Raw genomic sequence first — 24,335 nt, forward strand, 5'->3', positions numbered from 1 at the left:
GCGTCCCCCTCCAATGCCCCTCTCACGCAGCGCCCCCCTCCACTGCCCCTCTCACGCTGCGTCCCCCTCCACTGCCCCTCTAAGCTCCTTGAATTTCAGTACCATTTCCATGTTGGTGATATCACCATATATCTATCCTCTACGGCTCTTTCACCATCATCATCACCATTTATTTATATAGCGCCACTAATTCCGCAGCGCTGTACAGAGAACTCACTCAAATCAGTCTCTGCCCCATTGGGGCTTACAGTCTAAATTCCATAACACACACCCACACACAGACACACACAGATTAGGGTCAATTTGTTAGAAGTCAATTAACCTACCAGTATGTTTTTTTTGAGTGTGGGAGGAAACCGGAGCACCCGGAGGAAACCCGCGCAAACACAGGGAGAACATACAAACTTCTCACAAATAAGGCAATGGTCGGGAATTGATCTCATGACCCCAGTGCTGTAAGTAAGAAGTGCTATCCACTGCACCACCGTGCTGTCCACCATCTGTTACTAAATGCCATTCTGCCATTTCATTTTGAATATACTTACCACCTCAACTGGTCGAGTGCAGGTCAGAGTTTCTTGTTTAATGTATGCTGCCTAATTTCTCTAAACCATCCTTTAAAAGAACACAGAGTTCACAGGTAGTCTTTAAGCCTTCTGTATTTTAGTCAATTAGGTACAATTATTTTGCATCAACACGTTTAACACTGCTGTACAAGCAGTGAGACAAATTGAACATGTCACAAACTTTCACAGTGCAATAACATACAGACAAACAGAATATTAGAGGACCCTAGTCTCTTGAGATGACAGTGTAAAGGAGATGCATAGAGTGATAGACAATGCATTAGCTCTTGGTTCATACAATACAGATGCCAGATAGCCACAAGTTCTCAATAATGCTGTATGGACTGGACACCCAGTTAGAGTCTGTTTAAGAGTAGTAGTGTATTGTTAAGGATTGTGAACAATATGGTTGAAAAGAGAAAAAGTTACTAATTAAACCAGAAACCTCTTCTAGAGTAGGGTTACGGAATGATTGGAAAATTCTTGGCGGGAGGTAAAGCATGTGTAGGTCTTACAATAGTGAGATAACGAGGATAGTAAAGGAATATATTCAGGTGCATTCCCATAAATGTGTAGGCAATGAAGAAAGTGCGGACATGATCATGTTTAAAAATCTGTCTAACTCAGAAATACTAAATAAGAATGAAAAGCTATTGTGATGTTATTGAAATGGTTTCCTTGAATGTCAAACTATATTTGGTCTATCAAAAAATGATTTATTAAATTATTGCTTAACCCCTTATGACCAGAGGTACTGTATGCCTCAATGACCAATCCCACTTTCACATGTTTCTTTTGTATCTACTTCACCAGGAATAACATTTGTATTTCTTACTATGCTGAGCAATTTTTATGCTGTTCTTTTTTGAGTAATAGGATATTTTTAGAAAACTATTTAAAAAAATATGAATTTATTTTAATTTTCAATATTCAGGTAAGTAAGCTAAATATGAAAAATATATACTTTTTCAAATTATTCCAAAGGTTACTTTAATGAAATAGGCTAACTACATTATCTTAAACCTTATCTAGTTTTCCATAGTAGAGGGCTACCAAATATATTGTAACAAAGGGAGATGTTTGCCACAGGCTTCTAAAAGAGGAGGCAGGTATTTAGCTGGCAAGTTAAAGAGATACAGGTGGAGGACAGGTGTGTGACAAAATAATAGTAAAGAGTTATTTAACTTATATGTTTTGAAGTGGTTTAAAAAACATGTTTTCCACAGCAAGCAGCAGCTTGACAGGGTCTGTCTGCAATCAAAAGAAAGCACTTGCAACAAACTACCTTTTAAAGGCAAGGTGGGAGTGTCATCTGTCCATCAAGTTAGGGCTGTGGGAGCAGTGTAAACTACTTAAACCCGTCTGTTTCGTTGCTCCATTGTGACCGATGACTGATAGTGGCCGGGGGCTACGGATTTGGCCTCTGTCTATGTAGCGTTAGGGTCACAAGAAAGAGTTTGGAACTCTATGTTGTCAGTTTACTTTACCGTCCAGACAATAAAAGCAAAGTGAAAAGCACGCATGTGTTTGTGTGTGCATTATCTGAAGGGTGCCCTTGCCACAATATGTACTTTTATACAATATGTGATGTAGGTATATAGTGGAGAAAGGGGTTATAAATGAATTTTTCATTTTTTTACACTTTTTTAATAGGATTTTTTTTCACTTTTATTTTAATTTTTATATCTTTAATCATGTGAGACATAAGCCTAATAATGAGGGAATATCGAACAATTTCCGCCAATACCTGCACCCACTATTACCTCGGACCATATTCAGTGAAGCCCAAATAGAGCTTTGCTGGGCATGCTCATAACAACAAAGTGAGTGGCCACAGTAGGACGGACCACATTCCTGGATTCCACCAACAATTTTGCTTTGGGGCCTGGTGATGTAATGTTCTGCCCCTGCCAAGTATGTCTCCTTTTCTTAATTAGGGCATTTTTCATGAGACCTGGCTGCCCTTTTAGATCCTGGTGCAGAGAGCTATGTTATGTATCGGTCTGCAATTTTGTGATTTTATAAAATTACCTTTTAGACTTTTATGTTGAAGTGAACAATTTCTGTAGTTTATTTTTATTGGTTTCATTTTGGATCTGTTACATGCTTGACATATGTAAAGCACATTTAAAACTGCCATCATACTTCCCAACTGTCAGGACAGTTCTGTGGCATGTCCCCCATGTGACATGACCATGCCTCATTGTCCTTATACCAGAAGAGGAAAGTGTTGCAAGTTATGCATTTGTCCAGTGTATCCAACTCGATGATCCAGAACCCCCAATAGGTCAGTTATGTTTTGAGGATATCTTTAATTAAGCATAGGTGAGTTATAATGTATTTGGCTGTCACTAATTATCGCTCATATTGCCACAGACGAACATCCTCCACAACATGAGATGTTGGGGTACTTGAAGACTGGAGTTAGGAAACACTGCATCCGATTGTGTGTGAACAATTGTACATGTGTATCTTATCTTTTTCAAATTATTTGCCTAAAATGTACAGATGGGCCATATTTTAATATGACAAATTATTAGAAAAGTGATGCCCCAGAAAAAAGAAATGAAGTTCAGAAATGTTTTATTTTAATATTTTCTGAAAAAAATAAAACTTGAGTAAAGTATTTTCTAAAGAATGATAAATCATCATTATCACCATCACCATTTATTTATATAGCACCACTGATTCCGCAGCGCTGTGCAGAGAAATCACTCACATCAGTTCCTGCCCCATTGGAGCTTACAGTCTAAACTTTGTATATTGCTACCCTTTATTTCACAAAAAATGCTTTCTGTTTGTAATAGTATTTCTAGTACTATGTAATAGAAACTTTTGTGTAAGACTGTCTGTAATATTGCTTGAGGTAATGAGTCTCAGAATGATTGAGAAGAGTTTTGTGCCTTCCTAATTTATGTTCAAAGCCTCAGAGAAGACCGAATAAGTTTAGAGCCTTTAGCGTGTTTAACCTGCATCTACTTCCATATCAATGCGTAAAGTAATTTAAGTCAGGTGCTGCTTATCAAGTGCATTTCATTATTGTTACCACCTTTACGCATACTTACCTACTTTTCCGAAGTTCTTTCCGGGAGATAGGCGTGACTGGAGGGAGGGGGCGGGGGCTGCCAATCACACCATTTTGGCCCCGCCCCCGTGATGGAAATGGCGTTTTGTCGCGGGGGTGGGGCCAAAATTACGCAATTCGCCGCAAATTGCATCATTTTGGGAAGACAGTAGCAGGATGCAGGAGATTTGCCAGCTCTCCCCGGGAATCCGTGAGACCGACCCGAATTTCGGGAGTCTCCCCCGGACATTCCCGGAGAGTTGGCAAGTATGCCTTTACGTAGAAGCAGAACCTTAACAGTTCGGTATGGAGCATATAGGTTTGTCTTAACACCATGCCAAGGAGAAAAGACATTTTCAATGACCGCAGAGAGAAAATTGTAGTTTATCATTCTTTAGTGAAAACAATGATTTAAAAATGGAAAACATTGAAAGCAGTTAATCTTTCTAGGAGCGGATGTCCCTGCAAATTCACCCAAAAGATAAGGAAATTGCAAATAATCCAAAAGCTACATTCAAGGTCTAACAGACCTCTGTCAATAATGTAAATGGTGAGGTTTAGGAGTGTACCATAAGAAAAAGACTCAACAATTATGGAAGGATAGCTATGAGAAAATTTCTTCTCTCAAAACCTTATAATATGGTAAGTTACATCTGAACAAAACAAGACCCCTGAAAGAGTGTCCTCTGGACAGATGAGACCAACTTAGAGTTGTTCGGTCCTTATACACAATCCCATGTACAGTGAAGACCAAAGAGCCCCACACCAACCGTTAAGCATTGATTTGGAGGAGGGATTATTTGGGGATGTCCAATCATGTGTCCAAAAAGACGGTATGTGGATACTGAGGAGTATGATACTTGCTGTTGTTGCCTCTCAGACTGGCCGCGCGGCGGGGCCGGGATAATTACTGCAGGCTCTGTGAAGACGTCGCTCCTGTGGGGAATCCCCGTAGTGAGTGTCAGAGAGACGTTACGTGAAGTGGGCGTGTCCCAACACGTTTCGTCCTATTAGGACTTTTTCAAGGGTTTGGACACATGATTGGACTTTCTAATTTATTCTGCTCACTAATCGGAATGGAACTATATAGGAGTTAGCTACTTCATGGAGACCTATACCTCACTGAGGACATAAATTTTCTCCACATCATTATATGTCTGCTACCAATTTGGGACTTGGTATAGCAAAACATCATTGATTTTTTGGCTGGAGGCTATCATTATTTGTATTGTATTTCTTATGTTGGTTTTTATTATATAGTACGTCTATGCTTTTTACTCACTGGCATATAGTATGCTGATCATTTATGTTGTTTATTATCATTTTTAACATCATTTATGTGCAGGTAGTTTATTAACTTATGATTGTACTTTCTGTATTGGATTAAATTGTTATATAAGCCTTTTTACATAGGACTTCACCATTATTTATTTATTTAATTATTTATTATATTTTATTAATCAGGGACCTGTAGTCAATGAGTGCCCAGTTAATTCTGTTTTACATTTTAGTCAGAAGCCTATTAAAATATCAATATGTTTTTATGGACTATGGGAGGAAACCCATGCAAACACTGGGATAACATGCAATTTCCACACCCTGTCCTGGTCAGACTCAAACCCATGCTCCCAGTGCTGTGTAACAACTGTGCTAAAATCTGTGCCACAGTAATCTGGAGTCAACCACATAATGAACTCTTCTTTATAGCAGAGTGTTCTAGTGGAAAATGGGTCAGCAAATCTAAACTGAAAAGAAGAGTCAAGTTTTTGTGATGGCCAATTCAAAGTCCAGTCCTCAACCCCATCGAGATGATGAAACCTTTAGAGACCTCAAACATTATATGCTAAAGCAGCAGTGTATGGAGTGGTGAGCCATGATTCTTCTCACATTTAATGTAGGAGACTAATAAATATACAAAAATGTTAAGTTCTTGCTGGTAAAAAAAAAAAAAAGGCCCTTCAAGCTACTCAAAATCAAAGGGTATACTTTTTCACAAAAGTTTCTTCATGTTGGCTTATATATTGTTACATAGTGATAAAATAAACTATTTGTCACATGAGATTATTTTCATATGATATGGCCTAGTTGATGGCTGATTATGTCTTGATCGGTAATACGTATTTGAAAAAGGGTGTACTTTTCATTTTCATGAGACTTTTAATCAGTGATGGATGAACATGCACAAATTTATTGCAGGTGTTTATATATACATTGCATGTTTCCTTTCTGACATGTCCAATTAAAGCAATAGAAATTATCACTGAAGCTTATGATTAAATGTCATACATGCCATATTTCTTATTACCTATAAACACATTAATTAAACTCACTTGAAAATGAGTAAGACACATCATATTTCTTAAACCACATGATTCACATTATATTTTTGCCTTAACTAATGTTGGCTGCAACATCTGCAATGATATTGGCCAGTTTGTCCTAAAATGAACACCATTTAAATAATAATCGGATTGATCAGACATGTTGGTAAATTTGGTCAGTAGATGACGGCAGATGATCACTTTTATCTATACCAGGGTTGTCCAACCCGCGGCCCGCGGGCCTGTAAATGTGGCCCAGAAGGAGTTTTGGTTGTGGCAAGGGGGCAGCACTGTTAATGGAAAAAAAAAAATCCTGCAAAAAAAAGAAAAATACTTACCTTGCGGTCACGTCAGCTGGTACTCCGGCACCCTCCCTTGTCTCCTCCTCCGTGCTCGCAGTGAATGTCGGGCGTGATGTCATCGCGCCCAACATCCATTGCGGAGCGAAGCACAGAGGAGACACCCGCGCGAGAAGAACAATCAGCAGCACAGAATTGGAGAAAAGAAGAGAAGAGGACAGGAGAACAAGCCGATTAAAAGGTAAGTTAAGGGGGATTTTTTTTATTATTTCAAGGGACGCTGACCAGTGAATAAAAGGAGATAAGGTCCTGGAGCATCATGGACCTTATCTCCCTGCTACATACTTCTACTTGTAATACTAATGGGGCATTATATATTATTCTCTTTGGCCCATTATAAGTTGTTATCCCTTAACTAACATAGTGGTGTAATTAGCAAAACAGGTCACAATTTGGGGTCACAGTGATGTATATGTCAGGTACCGCAGGCCTGGTCAGGGCACCCTGATATACAATGCCTGCCTTAAATGCACTTTATTGATATTGCATCGACACAATACAAAAAGTGATTATATTATAATAACTAGAGAGGATTTTTTGAACATGGCGATTGAAAGGTAAGTATAGGGGGATTTGAAAAAAAAGTGATTTTATATATATATATATATATATATCACTTTTTTTCTCATATATAAACATATATATATATATATATATATATATATATATATATATAGAAGAAAAATGGAGGAAGAGGCGCACAATAGTGTAGTATGTTGGTAAAATGTTGGGATCACACAGAAACCCACAATAGGACCGGGAACACCAGTGGAGAAGAAACCAGCAAATGAATGCTGTAATCAAACACCCAATGTAGAGATACAAGTTACAACTTGTTCTCAAATAAAGGTGGCTATGTTCACAGTATTTTCATATAATATATGTGAAAACACCCAGGACACATTTGTGTAGATATATGCGTACCAGATAGCGAAATATATATAAACTATGTTTTCTATGGTTTTTTGGATGATCAGCTATCGTTATTGTTAGTGTATCTTATGTGCGGCCCAAACCAACTCGTCGTCTTCCAATGTGACCCAGGGAAGCTAAAAGGTTGGACACCCCTGATCTATACAGTATGTGACAGGCCCCAGTACAGTCATAAGAGATCTGTCTTCTGATCAGCTTAAGCACTGAAAAGTCTCAACTGGTTGAATTTGGCAACCTACATGTGTGGATCATAGTGCTTTGGCCTATCAGCCAGATTGCAAAGTGTATTTTCGACATAGACCTGCATGAATTAAAAGAATTAAATCATAAAGAATTACATCATAAAATTAGGTAATACAAGTTCCATGGCTTCAGTTAGTTATAAAGTACCAAACAATGATGCAAAATATACTAGCATGAGAATGGTCCCCAGAACATATAAAAATAACATTTGTGCTTACTGCTGTAAATGGTGTTGCATTTTTTTATTTAGCGTAAAACAGCGTTGATACAACTGTTTTAATAAGTTGCAAAATGCCAGTCAAATCAGTTACTATGTAATGTGCACATGCCTGGAATTCATTTATTAGTGTGCGTAGGAGTTTTCAGTTAAACTACATCAGGGTGAATTATATCTTATATCATTCATGTAATTGTTCATTCTGTGCCAACCATATGTAATGTGTTGTTGATAGAACTTTATTATAATTTCAATTGCAATTATTGTTCTCTACCAATAGCAGAACACAATGCACTACTATTATGTGCTTACTGTAGAGTAAAATTAAATGGGCTTTTAGCAATAGATGGGAAATTATTTAGTTCATTGGAATATCCTGGAAGGACGAAATTGCATTTCAGAATTGATGTATTTTTATGACTTTGCTGTCAAACAATGGATTTATTTGTAGAATAATTAATAATGTGGATTTTTTTCTCTAGGAATAATAAAAAATAAAATCCTAGGAAGTAGTGTGTTAAAACTCCAAACATATTGACAGATTTAAAAAGGTAGGTTTGTTATCAGCTTTCCCGACTACCACCACACCGACACTACTTATCCCTACAGCGCCATCACGAACCTCTCATTACCGACACCCTCAGCGGGGCCAACTGTTGTAATAGCTGACTTGTCAGAAAATAGAGAGATGGAGTGTACGGCAATCCCCTTTAACAGCACTAGCAATACTACCGGGTTTTAACAGTGACGTCATTCCTGCCCGCCGGACACTCCATCTCTCTATTTTCTGGCAAGTCAGCTTTTACAACAGTCTGCCCGCTGAGGATGTCGGGAATGAGAGTTTCGTGATGGCGCTGTAGGGGTAAGTACTGTCGACATTCTCAGTATCATAATTTAGTACCCAACCCGTTAGGGGCATGCTGGGCTGGGGGACAGGGGGGCTTCTTCCTTCTGGCTAGTCCCATAATGGACTACATTGGGCTGAGTCACTGGACCTTCTGTATTTTTTTCCTTTAAAATAGGCTGCCGGGTCAAGTCTGGCACACCGGACTAAAATTTGCTTGCCCTCCCCTGTTTGTTATGCCATTATTTGACAGCCATGTGAATTTTAGATTTATGTGTTATCAATGTGAGGTTCCTCTCTACCTCTCAAGTCTGTCTATCTCATTTGGCCCTGTGATATCCTATACGGAGTTCTTTGTGTGACCACTATGCTGAATACCCATATTGTTTTTGTGCTACCTGTAATTGCCTGAGCATTACTCATACATGGGTTTTGTACCAGTCCCTGGGGATTCCCTAAGTGGCACCTATTGGAGATATAAATAAGCGATTGTCCAATTTGATCGCTGTGGTTCCAAAGCACAAAAACTATTAAGATGCGAAAGGATCACATACTTAAAACAAACAGATTTTTACAATAGTAATAAGATGCAGGAGAAAGGGAAAAAGGAACAGAACTAAAATATATACACCTCTGCGTCGCTAGTCTAGCACAAGAGTCTCTGGGATACTCTGCCTTCCAATGGTAAGAGTAGTACAATTTATTCACTGAGATAGGGTCATAAATTATAATAATGCCAGGGTCATTGTTGCAGTGTTAATTTTAGGATAAAAACTAGTGAATTTTGCATAGTCACAGACAATGAGAATGATGTACTAACACAATGCAATGTTGAATGTAGAATAGTGAGAGGCAATAGAGAATGTTTAACATCCCTAGTTTAATGTTGAACCTGGACAAAAACTCATTAAATAAATATTGGTACAGCTTAAGTATACCTAATGTCTAAATTAATATAGCATTGGTATTATTTTTGTAGTAAATACCATATTCAATGGGAGAGCAAGTCTCATTGTTCTAAGACCTCTTTGATGACTGTCATTGTCATTAGAAATGCCTATGCATATCCTACTGCAAAGATTAGTATCTATGGGAATATGATGGAACAGTGAAATTAATACAATTGATGCGGTTAAATCTCACCGTTACAAAGCAATTGCATGCGACCACATTAGCGATGACATGCGCTCGCTAGTCTCGTCGAATTGCAATTGTATCGCACACAGAGAAAACAATTTATAGGCAATTCAAAGTAATTTATTTGACTTATATTATATTTTAATTTATCTTTAACACAACCCACCCGGAAATGGCACCCAGCTACCCCACTTGGAAATTGCGCCCCTCCCTCACTGCTTCTTACCATAGCAGGTGGGAGATAGGGGCATCATCCTTTGCTCCTGAGACTGGGAGTGTGGTGCTTGACTGTGATATCACGCTTCCGGACCATCACTGTCATTGATTAGCAGCAAATGAAAACTTTACAGGTAAGAGGCTGATGGCTGCTTCTCTTTTTATCGTCCAGCGATATATGTGAGGGCATGGGCAGGGGCATAAAAAACACACGTTATCAGTGTTTTAGGTTCCCCCTAACTATTTGGTATTGCTTGCAAGGCCCATGGCAGGAATCATCATCTCTGCCAAACAAAGGGGAATCATGTCAGTAGGTAGAAATATCTTAAGCGCTTAATTAAAGTGTTGCTGTTTGCACCTGGGACTACGAATTAGAACAGTGATGGGCAAACTTTTGCAGGAACAGGCCAAATAAAATAGAACAACTTTAGGCGGGCCAATATAATTTATAAAAAAACTCAAATATCGAAATATATAATACAATTTTTTTGAATGGGACGGGAGGGTGTTATATAGCAGTGTCACCTCCTATAAGTGCAGCGATTGTACAGACACAGGACTTATTTCAGCAGGTTGTTGCAGATCCGTCTTTCTGGTGAGCCACTAACTGACAACACAGCAGCCAATCGAAATCCGCCTTAGTATATGGCCCAGCCCATCTCTTCTCACATGACTTTCAGCCATTAGGGGGCGGGCAGGTGTTTGAGTGATTGACATACGAAGTGTCCTTTTAGGAAGGAGGATGAAGTGTAATGCAGTAAATAGCTGGGAAGGCATAAAAATGAAGGTTCTGACCCACAGGGTCGGCCCTAATAATTTTATGCATATTTTAATGCCATTTTTTAAAATATTGGCGGGCCGGATAGAACTTTTAAGTGGGCCGGATCTGGCTCGCGGGCCGTAGTTTGCCCATCACTGAATTAGAAGGTAGTCAACTCTAACAAACTTTCTTATCTTGAGATTAATGGGCCTCTTCTGTTACAAACTCACCTTTCCTCGTTCCAGTTCTGTCCCCGGTCTCTGCATCTTGAGCTGCGCACCTGGGTATCGGCGGTCACATGACCACATGCCGGGGCGGAGGATTTGAATTCAGTGGATAACCTCTGGTCTAACACTTGCTCAGTGTCAGACAACACGTTTGCATCCTGTCTACTGCTTCAGTGTCCTGTGCCCTTGTGCGTCCCTGTACCCTTGGATGTTTCCAGTGCACCATACTATTTTTCGGCTGACTACCCTCTGTTCTTCCTGCTGTTCTTCCTGCTTTGTGTACCAACTCCTGGCTTGTTTGCCTTTTCTTTGCTTTGTGCTTGTCTGCATTATTGTGTACCAGAAGTATTTACTTTGGGTCCTAATACAAAAAATGCATGCCACACAGCATTGGGGTCTCGATTTAGATGTTGTCCAAGGCAAAAATAGTTAACGTGTGTGTATGTGTGTGAACAAGCCATTACATACAGTGACCTTAAATTTAAATACATGAGTTTGATGGGTGGGATTTTAATATAAATATATATATATACATATATATGTATATATAGATATATATATATATATATATATATATATATATATATATATATAGATATGTGTATATATATATAGATATGTGTATATATATATATATATATATATATATATATATATATATATATATAGAGAGAGAGAGAGATAGATAGATATGTAGAGATATATACAAGTTAACCCGTGCATGATACTCATGCATTCTAGTCAAATCAAGCTACTTAAGGTGTTAAAAAGGTTCTTGTTATGCATTTGAGCGTTACTTCCCAACGCAAGCGCCCTTTTTTAACGTGGTTTTGTCCACATGTCACCACCTCATAATTTTTCTCCATCACCTCATCCTTCATCTTCATCGTCACATCCTTCATCAAGCTACTTAAGGTGTTAAAAACTCCCCACTGTCACCCCCGGCAACCACCAACCACTCCCAACTGTCACTTCTCCTTCAAGAAATATATAGGTCAGTGTATAACTCTGCCCAGCAGGTGGCGCTGCAGCTTGTTTTTTTTTTTTCACACATGCCACTAGGCATTTATATAGTAGATATATATATATATATATATATATATATATATCTATATCGAGAGAGAGAGAGATAATTAATTTAATGTAATTGCTGTGCAAAATATTGGAAGTAGTTGACGTAAGTCTAGTAAAAATAATTAAATGCAATGCGTGACTGAGACATGTTAATGCAGTTGACACAACTTTAGTAACTAAATGCACATGAAAGAATTGCAGAGAATGGATTTCATTGTGTTAGTGTTACAATTAGCCATGCTCTAGGTTTTCATAAATTAGCTTGTTTTTAACTGTGTTAATGGTCATCTTCATCTGTTACCGCTGATTTACTGATGTAATTTGTGGCAAACTGGTTGTTTTGTTTATAAAAAAAATAAAAAATAAAAATAGAATATCATAGATATGTTGACACTGCATCAAACAGATTGCAATGATTGCATTTGTTTTTGGGGGTTTTTAAGTACCGGAAACACTTACTTTTACTTACATACTTAAGACTTTAACATCCCTATTGATCTCCCCTCTGACCCTGCCTCCATTAAACTTCTCGCCCTTTCTTCCTCCCTTGGCCTCACACAGTGGACCTCTTCCCCCACCCACTGCCTTGGTCACTCCCTTGACCTTGTCTTCTCTCATCTATGTGATCTCTGTGACTTCTCCAACCTTCCCTTCCCACTCTCTGACCACCATCTACTCTCCTTCAATCTGTCCTCTTCCCCTGCTTCCCACCTCCCTAAAACTACCCTCACTAGGCGTAATCTTGCTGCTGTTGACCCTACTTCCTTTTCCTCCTCTCTTGAAACTCTACTATCCCCTCTTCCCTCCCTGGTCTGCCCTGATAACGCCACCTCTCTCTACAACCACTCTCTCACCACTGCCTTGGACGCTGTTGCCCCTGCCACTTCTGTCCGCCGCCGCTTAATTCCCCAACCCTGGCACTAATTTCTCCCACTTCCTCCAGAAATGCACTCATGCTGCTGAACGCCTTTGGAGGAAATCTCGCTCCCTGGCTGACTTCCTCCTCTTCAAGTTTATCCTCTCCTACTGCTCCGCCCTTTTCCTCTCTAAACAATCTTTCTTTAAGTCCCTCATTTCTTCTCAGTCCTCTAATCCCCGCCGCCTCTTTGCCACTTTCACCTCTCTCCTCACCCCTCCCCCTTCTCCTATCCCACTCTCCCTCTCTGCTACTGATTTTGCCTCCTTTTTCTAGTCCAAAATTGAGACCAATCGACTCGATATCTCCTCCTCCCTTTCCTCTCCTGCCCCTCTCTTTGCTCCTCCCTCCCCCCTTATCCCACCCTGGGACTCCTTCCGCCCTACTACGGGCGATGAAGTCCACTCCTTCATTCTTTCTTCTCCCCCATCTACCTGTTACCTGGATCCCATCCCCTCTCACCTTCTTTGCTCCTTCTCCCCCACTGTCTGCACTTACTTAGTTCACCTCTTCAACCTGTCTCTCTCCACTAGTACCGTCCCCTCCTCCTTCAAACATGCCCTCATCTCTCCTATTCTAAAAAAAAACTAATCTCGATCCCACCACACTTGCCAACTACTGCCCCATTTCTCTTCTCCCCAACGCCTCTAAACTTCTCGAGCAAATTGTTTGCAACCGCCTCACCTGTCACCTCTCCAACAATTCTCCTCTTGACCCTCTCCAATCTGGCTTCCGCCCCCTCCACTCGACTGAAACTGCCCTGACCAATGTAACTAATGATCTCCTCTCTGCTAAATCCAGGGGTCACTTCTCCCTGCTCATCCTCCTGGACCTATCCGCAGCCTTTGACACCGTGGACCACCCCCTTCTCTTGCAGACACTTCACTCTCTCGGTCTCTCTGGCTCTGTCCTTACATGGTTCACCTCTTATCTCGCCAACCGCTCTTTCTCTGTATCTATGTCCGGTTCATTCCCCCCCCCTCTGCCCTCCCTGTAGGAGTCCCTCACTCTATACTTCCTCCCTCGGTGCTCTCATCACCTCATTCGGCCTTCAGTATCACCTATACGCCGATGATATTCAACTTTACATCTCTTCTCCTAAACTTTCCCCTCCCCTCCTCTCTCGTGTATCTGACTGCCTCTCTGCCATCTCCTCTTGCATGTCCTCTCGCTTTCTCAAAATCAACATTGAAAAAACTGAACTCATTGTTTTCCCTCCATCTAAGTCCTTATCCCATCTGGATCTCTACATCACTGTTAACAACTCCACCATCTCCTTCATCCCCCAACTACGCTGCCTGGGCGTCACCCTCGACTCCTCCCTCTCTTTTACCCCACACATCCAATCTCTTGCCCAATCCTATCGCTTTCAACTTCGCAACATTGCTCGCATCCGACCCTTCCTATCTAATGAAGCTACCAAAACTATTATCCACGTGCTCATCATTTCCCGGCTGGTCTACTGTAATCTTCTCCTCACCGTCCTCCCCCGCTCTCGCCTTGCCCCCTTTGTTCTATACTCAATGCGGCGGTGAGGCTTATCTTCCTTTCTCGCCGCTCCTCTTCTGCCTCCCCTCTCTGCCTTGCCCTTCATTGGCTCCCCTTCCCCTATCGAATCCTTTTCAAACTTCTTACCCTCACCTACAAGGCCCTCTCCCAGTCTACTGCCCCCTATATCTCCAATCTTCTCTCCATCCACACTCCCGACCGGTCCCTGCGTTTGGCAAATGACCGTCGCCTCTCCTCCACTCTAATAACCTCATCCCACTTCAGAATTCAAGACTTCTCCCGAGCTGGCCCCTTGCACTGGAATGACCTCCCTCGCTCCATCCGTCTATCCCCTAACTTGTGCTCCTTCAAACAGGCACTCAAAACTCATCTCTTCCTCAAATCTTACCAGCCCTCCACTTAACCCTCTTTCCTTGCTCGCTCTCATCTCCTGGCACCTCCTTTGAAAAGGGTGCGCTTGCTCCCCTCCTCTGAAACCCTCTGTGCCGATTGTCTGCTTGCCCTCCCTTTAGGATGTAAGCTCTTATGAGCAGGGCCCTTCTCCCTCCTGTCTCTCTACCTTCTCTTCTGCTCCAACCTCAATATTTTTGCTTTTCCTGGAGCATCTGAAGTCTTGGTATTACTCTTTTTTTGTTCTGTACTGTTATTCCCTGTACTGTCCATTATTTGTACTGTGTTCGGCGCTGCGGAAACCTTGTGGCGCCTTATAAATAAATAATAATAATATTAGGCATAAGGCTCCTTAAAACAGTGTAAACATTTTATAAACCATTAACTGTTCATGCTGTTTGGAAACTAGTGAGTACTGTTTTTTTTTAACCAGAAGTCAATAGAAAATAAAGTGTTGAAGACCTGCAAATTATTAATTTGGAATTAATGTAAAACACATATAAGTTGATCAACTTTAATTTGCTGGAGTAATCAAAACTCATTTGTGCTCATTTATGAATGGAAAAATGTTCTCTCTACATAAAAGAGTTGAGCAAAGCCAGTGGTCCTACAATCCACTGTTATCATACAAAGCCTGAGGGGGGGGAATGTACAGTTCTGATGGAATAATTTGTACATGAAACCAAATTGTATGCAGGATTATACGTACAGAAGCGCTCATGGATATCCACATAAACAGGATGAGTTTTTCTTATGGTTATAGACACATCCAATATAGATACATGTAAAAATAAAAGTCAAAGGAGACTAATGTAGTGCAGTATGTTATTACAAATTAGTATCCTTCACCACCAGCGATAGGCAACAAAATTCCCTAGAAGACAGTGAAGAAATGAGAACACTCTTCAACCTCGTGTCATGAGTATACAGCTTTTTCTTTCAACTTTTGTGCTTACAAGATTAATCTTGATTACTTCTGTTGTATATCAGCATGAACTCGCACTTTTCTCCAGTATGGACATCAATGGAGACTCCACTCCCACCATAATGGATATATGGAAAAAGGATACAGAGCTAACTAGTGTATTACCACTTTAATTAACACCGCAGCTGGTTCTAATGGGCTAGATTACATTCTACCCTCATTAGAGCTGCAGTCTCCCAATGTTTGCCTCCCAGTGAAAGTTTTGTAGTGAGATGAAATTTAAAGTGTAAATCCACCTTTATGGACTTTTTATTTTTTAACTTAAAAAAAACTAAAGGATATATTTTTTTCTATAGATGCAAATGAATCCTCATTTTTTTTTTTAACAGTGCATCTAACTCTATCTTCAGGAAAACTCTACATCAGATGAGGGAATTGCATGCTGTTTTCTACATAAGTCTGGCTCTGATAAGCTACTGCCTGATGTTGGTAAATAATAGTCAGACGCTTCTGTTTACAGAATAGACCCCATTGAACTGTACATGTAAGTAAAAAAATAAGTACATAGCATATGCCAGGATAAGATTTTATCTACTGAGAAAACAGAAGATAAAGTTCAAAGTATAACTACTCCCAAAACGAAATTGTAATTTTGGGTGAAGTTAACGAAGAACATTTTTTGGGGGCTGGGAGTTAACTTGCTGGATTGGGGTAACTCTCATATAAAAGGGGAAAAAATGCATTTTTATTTTTGGATGACATTTTTCTTTAACATCTGTATAGTAATTCATACTGTAGTTAGTCCATTTGACTAGTTCATTATAGGAAGGTTCTTCCAAATCTTTGAATTGTTATTAATCTTATGATAACTGCTGTCATTTGGAACCTATTTTATTTAACCCATTCATTGTGTAAAATATATGCACGTGCAAGTATAGTGTTCTGAACAAAATAACTGGAACTGACACCGGATCCATCCATCCATATACTTTTTCCTTGGCCTTTGCTTTACTGCATCCTTTACTCTATTTAAGCTATGGTTTTAATTTGGGAAAGTAGGCTTTGGCCTTATCCGCCATAATACATAGGTGTAATATGGTGCAATAAATGTGCGTATCTAAATTAGAGATGGGCGGGCTCGGTTCCCCGAGAACCGAACTCGCCCGAACTTTGCCTAACCGAGTACCGAGCCGAGTCGGGGCTCAGTTCTCGCGATACTTGAAAATTATAAATACCTGCCTCCACAGCAATCCATGGCCATTTGACAGAGGGAGAGAGCAGGGTGTAGTCACAGGCTGATTAGAGCAGGGACAGACAATACAATTCTGATTCCAATTCTGATAACAATTGATAGAGAAGAGAGGAGGATAGAGGAGTCTTTGTTTTTATTATTTGGCACTCCCAAGTGCTTTTGGGGTGTCCCCCATTCTTTTGCATTGATATTTCTGGCTGTCAAAAGTACGATCTGTCAGCAGACTTAAAATGTAATATTTAGCACTCCCAAGTGCTTTTGGGGTGTCCCCCATTCTTTTGCATTAATATTTCTGGCTGTCAAAAGTCATATTTGTCAGCAGACTTAAAATATAATATTTAGCACCCCCAAGTGCTTTTGGGGTGTCCCCAATTCTTTTGCATTAATATTTCTGGCTGTCAAAAGTCATATTTGTCAGCAGTATACAAAACAATTTGTAGCACTACAAGTGCGTTGGGCTCATAATAGATTCTAAGCAGTCCACATATGAGCAGAATCAGCAACCAGGTTCTGTCACCAGTCCTGATGGTAGTGTTCCCAGTACATCATCTGGGAAAGGCAATGTCAAACTACACAGTCTTTTGAAATCAGTCAAAAAAACACACACCAAAAAAAAATTAACCGTGTTGAAGCGCAAAGAAGTGTAACTGAGGAAAAGTTAAGTGCCGATAAAAAAAAAATTGCCAACATGCCATTCTATACACGCAGTGGCAAATAGAGAATGAGGCCTTCACCTTTGTCTATTAGTGGCAGATCCAAAAATGTTACCGAGCCTACAAGTGGTGCACAACTACTGTTACGCGTCAAAGCTGAGCTGCAAGATAACAGTAAGGCATTAGAGGATAATGTTTGCTCTGAATCAGAAATGACACCAATCCCTGTGGAGAGTCCATCCAACAGTGGGATGTGTAATCGTGAGCATTCTGTTATTATACCCATAAAGAGGGACCCTTTCAGCAGTTCTGCTGATGTGTGCCTGAACAGCCCGAGTGTAGCCGGTAATACACAAATTGAGGATGCCACTTTGGAAATAGAAGAGGATGAGGGGGAGATTTGTGTAGGCGACGAGGGCGCTAATGATGATGTTGCTGATTATGATGCAGACAGATACCAAATTGCCTTTCTCAATTTCTATTTATATTCTAGATTATATAACGGATGAATAGTTTTCTATTTTACTCCTAGTGGAGAGGGGATCTGATACAGACAGATACCAAACTGCCTTTGTCCATTTCTTTAGATATTTAACTAGAAGTGTAGGGTGTAATATACACCCAAAGACGATGGCTGCATTGCCAGTAGGCTAAGATTGAGAGGAAAACAATCAGGTTCGTGTGCAGAATTAAGGACGGCCTACCAGGGATTAAACTGTTTTCTTCCTAATTTATTATCTTTAGAATTACCTTACTTATCCAAGAAACAGGTGGAGCACTAAATTTGGTTACTTTATGCCCAAAAAAATTGATGTTCCAACAAAATAGCAAAACAAAGCCAAAACCAAAACACGCATTGGCGGTTTTGCAAAACCAAAACACAACGGTAATCCAGATACAAAACCAAAACACGGGGGTCAGTGAGCATCTCTAATCTAAATGCAATGTGCTTATCTATATGCCACTGAGGTAAATCTCGCACCTCTAATGATTTCCTCAGATATGCTGCGATCTGCCGCTCCTATCCAAATTCTTCTCCACACTGCTAAACAAATTTACTTCCAATCTCTCCTGTCTGCTCTGGCTTCTAACCCCAATTGCCATTTTAACACATTGAAATCTCTTCTGAATTCTCCCACCTGAAACCCTCTATCAGTGCTCAGGATCTTGCTTCCTACTTCAAGGACAAGATTGATAAGGTCAGACTAAAACTGGTATCATCTTCCTTGACATACAATCAGCTCAATTTCACCCTCAGCACCCTCTGACACGCTCTCTTCATTTGATCTCACAAATGAAGATGAAGTATCTACTTTCCTCTTATCTTCCTACTCTACCTCCTGTCCTCTTGATCCTATCCCCTCACAAATCGGTAGATCCCCATCTCCTGTGCTCATTCCATCTCTAACTAATACCTGTAATCTCTCTCTCTACTGGTATCTTCTCATCATTGTAAATGCATGCAGTGATTATGGCTGTTCTGAAAAAACAAAATTCTAACCCAAACTTTCTCTTAAAATACCGCCATATCTCTCAGCTCCCATGCCCCGCCAAGCTTTTTGACAGAATTGTCTACACATGCTTTATTTCTGCATACAACCTATTCGATCCACTTCAGTCAGACTTTGGCTGTCAACACTCAACAGAGACTACCTCGTTGACTAGGGTTGTCACTGCTAAAACTAAAGGCCCTTTCTCTCTCTTAAATCGATTGAATCTCTCAATTCTTTCTGCTGCATTTGACACTGTTAACCACTGTCTACTCAAACAAATGCTACAATCCCTAGGTCTTCAAGACCCTGTCCTATCCTGGTTCTTATCCTACTTATCAAATTGCTCTTTCATTGTTAATTTATATGAATCCACCTCTGCTCCGCTTCCTTTATTAGTTTGAGTACCACAAGGCACAGTACTAGGTCTCTTCTGTTCTCTATCTTTACCTCTTTTCTTGGAAACCTAATAAGCTCCTTTGGATTTTAGTGTCTCTATGCAGACGATACCCAAATTTATCTATCCTCTCTTGATCTCTCATCATCTGACTTGTCCTGACTGGCTGAATGTCTTCACGCCATTTCATCTTGTCCTCTTGCCAACTCAAACTCAATCTTTTAACATTAGTTAATAATATTCCCACCTGCCAACAGAAGGTACCTACCTGACATTTGTTGACAAAATGACCATAAATCCCACCTCGTAAGCTCACTGCCTAGGTGTGGTCCTTGTTGAGAACTATCCTTTGTTCTCCACATCGACTCTATATTAATATCATGTTGCATAAATCTAAAAGCCATTTACAGAATGTGCACATATCTCACACAAGACACTGCAAAAACTTTAATTCATGCACTCATCATTTCCCGCATTGACTAAAATTCCTTCATTACTGGTCTTCCCGAATCAGAGACTCACTCTTACAATCTCTTTTGCACGCTGCAGGTATTTTGCAAATAGTTCTTCCTCTACATGAGTTGCCTGTTTTTCAATAAATCCAATATAAAATACGTCTGCTAATGTACAAGGTCATCAACAAAACTGTACCAACATCGAGGGGCATGGTTTAGGCGCCATTCTGCATGGTCGCATATCACTGGAGCTCTGTTTATTCTCCCTAAATTTGGGCTTAAGCTCTGGGATTTTGACAACATTGTTCACTCCTGCTTACCCTTACTACATCTGGGAAGGAGTCCAGCATCTGTGATTGCCGCTGTGTCACCTGGCAATACAATAAGCGAGTCTGGGTGGAACCGGCCTTCCTGGTGCGGCATCAGTCACCTGCATCCGCCGCTCAGACCACATTCACGACCCACCCTGTGGACCATTACCAGGAGCCCGACTGCTTTACCCTCCTCCTGGCTGCCCGCTGTGTGACCCGACCAAACCAGCCTGCCACGCAGTCCACCCTCCTTCTGACCCGGTTGCTGCCTATACTGCTCCCTGCTCCTGGGACTTACGTTGAGGGACAGAGCGACGGACTTGGTGGGCCTCCTCCGTTGCTGCGGTCTGGTGCCTGGTTGCTCTGGCGGTGATTGGGAGTGTGAGGCCTATTTCCGGTCTAGGGCCTCGGTATCAGGTGCCTGCGTGACTCCATCGAGGCACTTCCGGTGGGGGCGTGGCTTACCTGCGTTGATGCAGCGGACCTCTCCAGCCTCACCGTGCTGTTTCAGGTCAGTGGAGGGGCCAGCAGTTATCTTTATCTATTGCTCTCCCTCAGGCTGCACAGAAGAAATTCTGTACTCATACGGCCAGTCCCCCGGTGCCCAGAGCGGTCTGGTTTTGTGCTGACAAAATTACGGTGCTCTGTGCCTGAGACGTCTTGCTGTAGGTTCTGTGGCCTGATCCGATTTCTATTCTGCACATATTGTGCTGATAAATACTGAGTCTTTGTTGCCACTTGATGGTCGTATTACAATATTACAGCTGCTATTCTACAGATTCACAGCCTGCACCCAATATCAAGATGTTGAAATTTTCTTCTAGCAAGCAGTTAGCTATTCATTTTCCATCTCAATAACAATTCATCGTTATTGCTTCTAGCGAAATCAGATATATACCTGGAAGGGAGCTTCTACAGCAAGATGCAATATGCTTGATCTCTAGCGCTGTTCTCCCCAACCATGTGACCACCTCCGTCTCTATAGTCATAGCGCCTGATCCGTTTTCTGTTCCTCTCACCTACCAATGGAGTCCTGTAGCCCATTATGCCACCTAAGAAGAACAAACCTAATTCTCTTACGCCTCAGATCTGTTTCCTACCTAAAGCTCCCCCTAGATCGGAGGCCTCTCCTTTTGGCAAGGACCGCTCTCAACCTGCATCAGCTTCTGAGGCTGTTGCTTCTCCAATATCCTCTCCTCCTCCTGCCATGAGTTCTGACCCGGATCTGGATACCCCACTTACAGTCTGCACTCTACACTCAGAACAGATCTGTCTAATGATCTTCAGGCATTGATTGGCAACTTGAAAGCAGACATTGCGACATTAGCCCCGAACAGATCATCTGGAGTCTAAGATGAAGTGATTGCTTCTCATAATGACCTTCTTACCTTCAGTGATCATCTACGAAGCAAGGTCTCTTTCCTCAAAGATAAAGTGGCAGATCTAGAGGGCCGCTCCTGCAGGAATAACATCAAGATAAGGGGCATCCTGGAAATGGTCTTGGCCCCGAATCTGGAGTGCTTTGCCACATCACTATTTAGAAAATTATTACCTTCAGCTGATGACAAAGATCTTCTATTCGATCGCATTCTTAGGCTACCTCGCACACGATCAGCATCAGGCAACCAGTCCAGAGACACTCTTCTATGAGTTCACTTCTTTCCCATCAAGGAAGCTATCCTTCAGGCTATCCGGAACCCTGACAATTCTGATCATTTAGGCGATCTTCAGTTGTTCCAGGGTCTCTCCCTGACAACCATCAATAAAAGACTATCTTTTCAACAGATTACAGCTGTTCTACGAGCTCATGATGTTCCTTATCATTCGGGTTTTCCAGTCAAGTTTTGGTTCATTGAGAAGGTTCCACCTACGTTGTGTCCTCAATAGAATCTGGTCTGAAACGTCTTGCTGAATGGAAGATGTCCCCTCCTGCGGTTCCTGAAACACGACACTCACCTCTTTCTTCAGAATGGACTCAAGTCTCAACAGACTAGTAACTATCATATCTCTCCCCGGGACTACTCATGTTCCTGTCTTGAACCAGTTTGGTATACCTGTGTTTATTTAACCATGTTTCTGGGGTCTGTTGGACTGACAATATATTCAATATTTTTGTATACTCTTGATATGGTCCAGATTCCTGGCATTACCTGCTTCGTCCCTTCTGCAGGGTGATGGGGATGCTGGTTGACCCCCCCCCTCCCCAGTGGGCTGGTCGAACTGTAGGCTTCTAAGTGGGCCTGTGATTTTTGAAGGGCCATTTGTTTTGTTATAACGTTTTAGTTGCTGTTTCTATGCAATAGTATAGGATTTTTTTCCTTTCCCTTTTTGCTCCAAAAGTTCCTCTTGTATATGTTGAAATGGGAATGTTTATGTATGTTAGGTTATATATTGCTTCTCTTCATTGACATTATTACATTATTATATATGTTCAATGTTAACTCGTCACATGGGTGGGGCTTAATGCCTCCTCCACCGCCCACATGTTACCCATTTTGCCACTAATTCTCTTCTGTGGCAAATGCTCTAGCCCTATTCCTCGGCCTAGTTTTGTTTGTTCCCCCTTGTTTTTCTTTATCTCCCCTCCTTTCACCCCTTCCCTCCTCCAATGGTACTTTCATAGCCCTCTCTGTGTTATACTGAATCTGTGGTTACATTTTCCTCTCTGAATATTAGGGGTCTGATTTCTCCTAACAAGCGCAGGCTAGCACTCCCAATATTTCACAAATGCAGAGCAGGTGTAGTAGTTCTACAGGAAACCCATTTTTTTTTGCCACTTCCCCCCAAGTTTTGTGACTCTAGACTCTCCACAGTTTACTCTGCCAGTTGCCATTTCAAGAGAAATGGGGTCTCCATTTTACTTAGCACTTCTTTAGATAGAAGATAAAGCTGGCCGTTACTTGATTCTTGTGGAGCTACTGAATGAGAAAAAAACTATTGTCTCATTATATGCCCCTAACACCCGCCAGATCCCCTTCCTAAAATCGATATGTGAAGGGATGTCCAGAATCCAACAGGGCCATTTGGTTATAATTGGAGATTTTAATCTAACTCTTGATCCTAAATTAGATAAACCACAAGCCTCGACCTCAAGTAGCACACGGACGAACTTGGGACCCTCATTAGCGTTCCGCAAATTACTGGCGGAATATGACCTCTATGACATATGGCAGGTTTTTTCACCACGGTCAGGCAATGCACTTACCACTCAGCTGTCCATAATTCTTATTCCAGGATGGACATGATTCTGACTGATAAGTGGACCTTACAACAAAACTGTTTGGTAAAAATTTTGCTAATTACATGGTCTGACCATGCCCCTGTTAAATGGTCCTGTGACCTTCACCAAACTAGGTTTCCCCCTAGGCCTTAGAGAATGCCTTTATACCTTCTCTCCTTCCTTGAACCGAGAACTGTTGTTTCGGAGGCTCTATCGCTCTACTCCCAAACTAATAGTCCGGAAGATACGTCCTTGGCTACACATTGGTGTGCCTTTAAAGCAGTTTTCAGGGGTAAATCTATACAAATAGGCGCCCGCATGAAAAAACAATATCTTAACCTTCAAAAAAAAACTTCAGTCTCAACTAGCTACCCTAGAGGCTGAAAACCAGTCACATCACTCTAAATTTCTACAGAAAGAATTGAACAATGTAAGGAAACAACTAAACACCCTTTTTGTTTCCTGCATGAATACTGCCTTAACTAAATTGCCTCAACAATTCTATGTTCTAGGGAATAGGGCAAGTAGGGGTTGTTGGAATGTAAGTAACAGGGAAACAGGCTCGCAATAGAATTAAAGCCCTCTACGACTCTCGAGGTATTAAATCCCATAACCCCACTGAGATTGCAACTCTCTTTGTTGATTACTACATTAAACTATATAACCTGAGACATGATAGCAGCACTCCCCAATCTACCCCCGACTTGATTTCTGCTTTTTTGGCCCATTTAAATATTCCCATCTTAGATAATGATAGCCTGACATCTCTTAACCTCCCTTTATCTCATTAAGAAGTATAAGCAGTCATAAAGAGTCTTCCGAAAGATAAGCCCCCTGGTCCGGACGGATTCACTAA

At 41.0% G+C, this 24,335-nt stretch overlaps 1 protein-coding gene across 8 annotated transcripts in view; it reads left to right on the forward strand.

The window, feature by feature from the left end:
• The window catches only part of IMMP2L (inner mitochondrial membrane peptidase subunit 2), a 906,113-nt gene that overhangs the window by 139,871 nt on the left and 741,907 nt on the right, over positions 1-24,335 (forward strand). The window contains exon 4 of one of the 8 annotated variants that reach the window (XM_075209031.1): positions 16,091-16,245. The exons of 6 other annotated variants lie outside the window; for them this stretch is intronic. In XM_075209031.1, the coding sequence (XP_075065132.1) occupies positions 16,091-16,226 (136 nt within the window). In that variant the 3' untranslated portion in view covers positions 16,227-16,245. Of the gene's footprint in view, positions 1-16,090; positions 16,246-24,335 lie in introns of those variants that run through there. One more of the 8 variants, XM_075209027.1, reaches the window with a different exon arrangement.

This window comes from Mixophyes fleayi, chromosome 4 (assembly GCF_038048845.1).
Source record: "Mixophyes fleayi isolate aMixFle1 chromosome 4, aMixFle1.hap1, whole genome shotgun sequence".
Lineage (NCBI taxonomy): Eukaryota > Metazoa > Chordata > Amphibia > Anura > Limnodynastidae > Mixophyes > Mixophyes fleayi.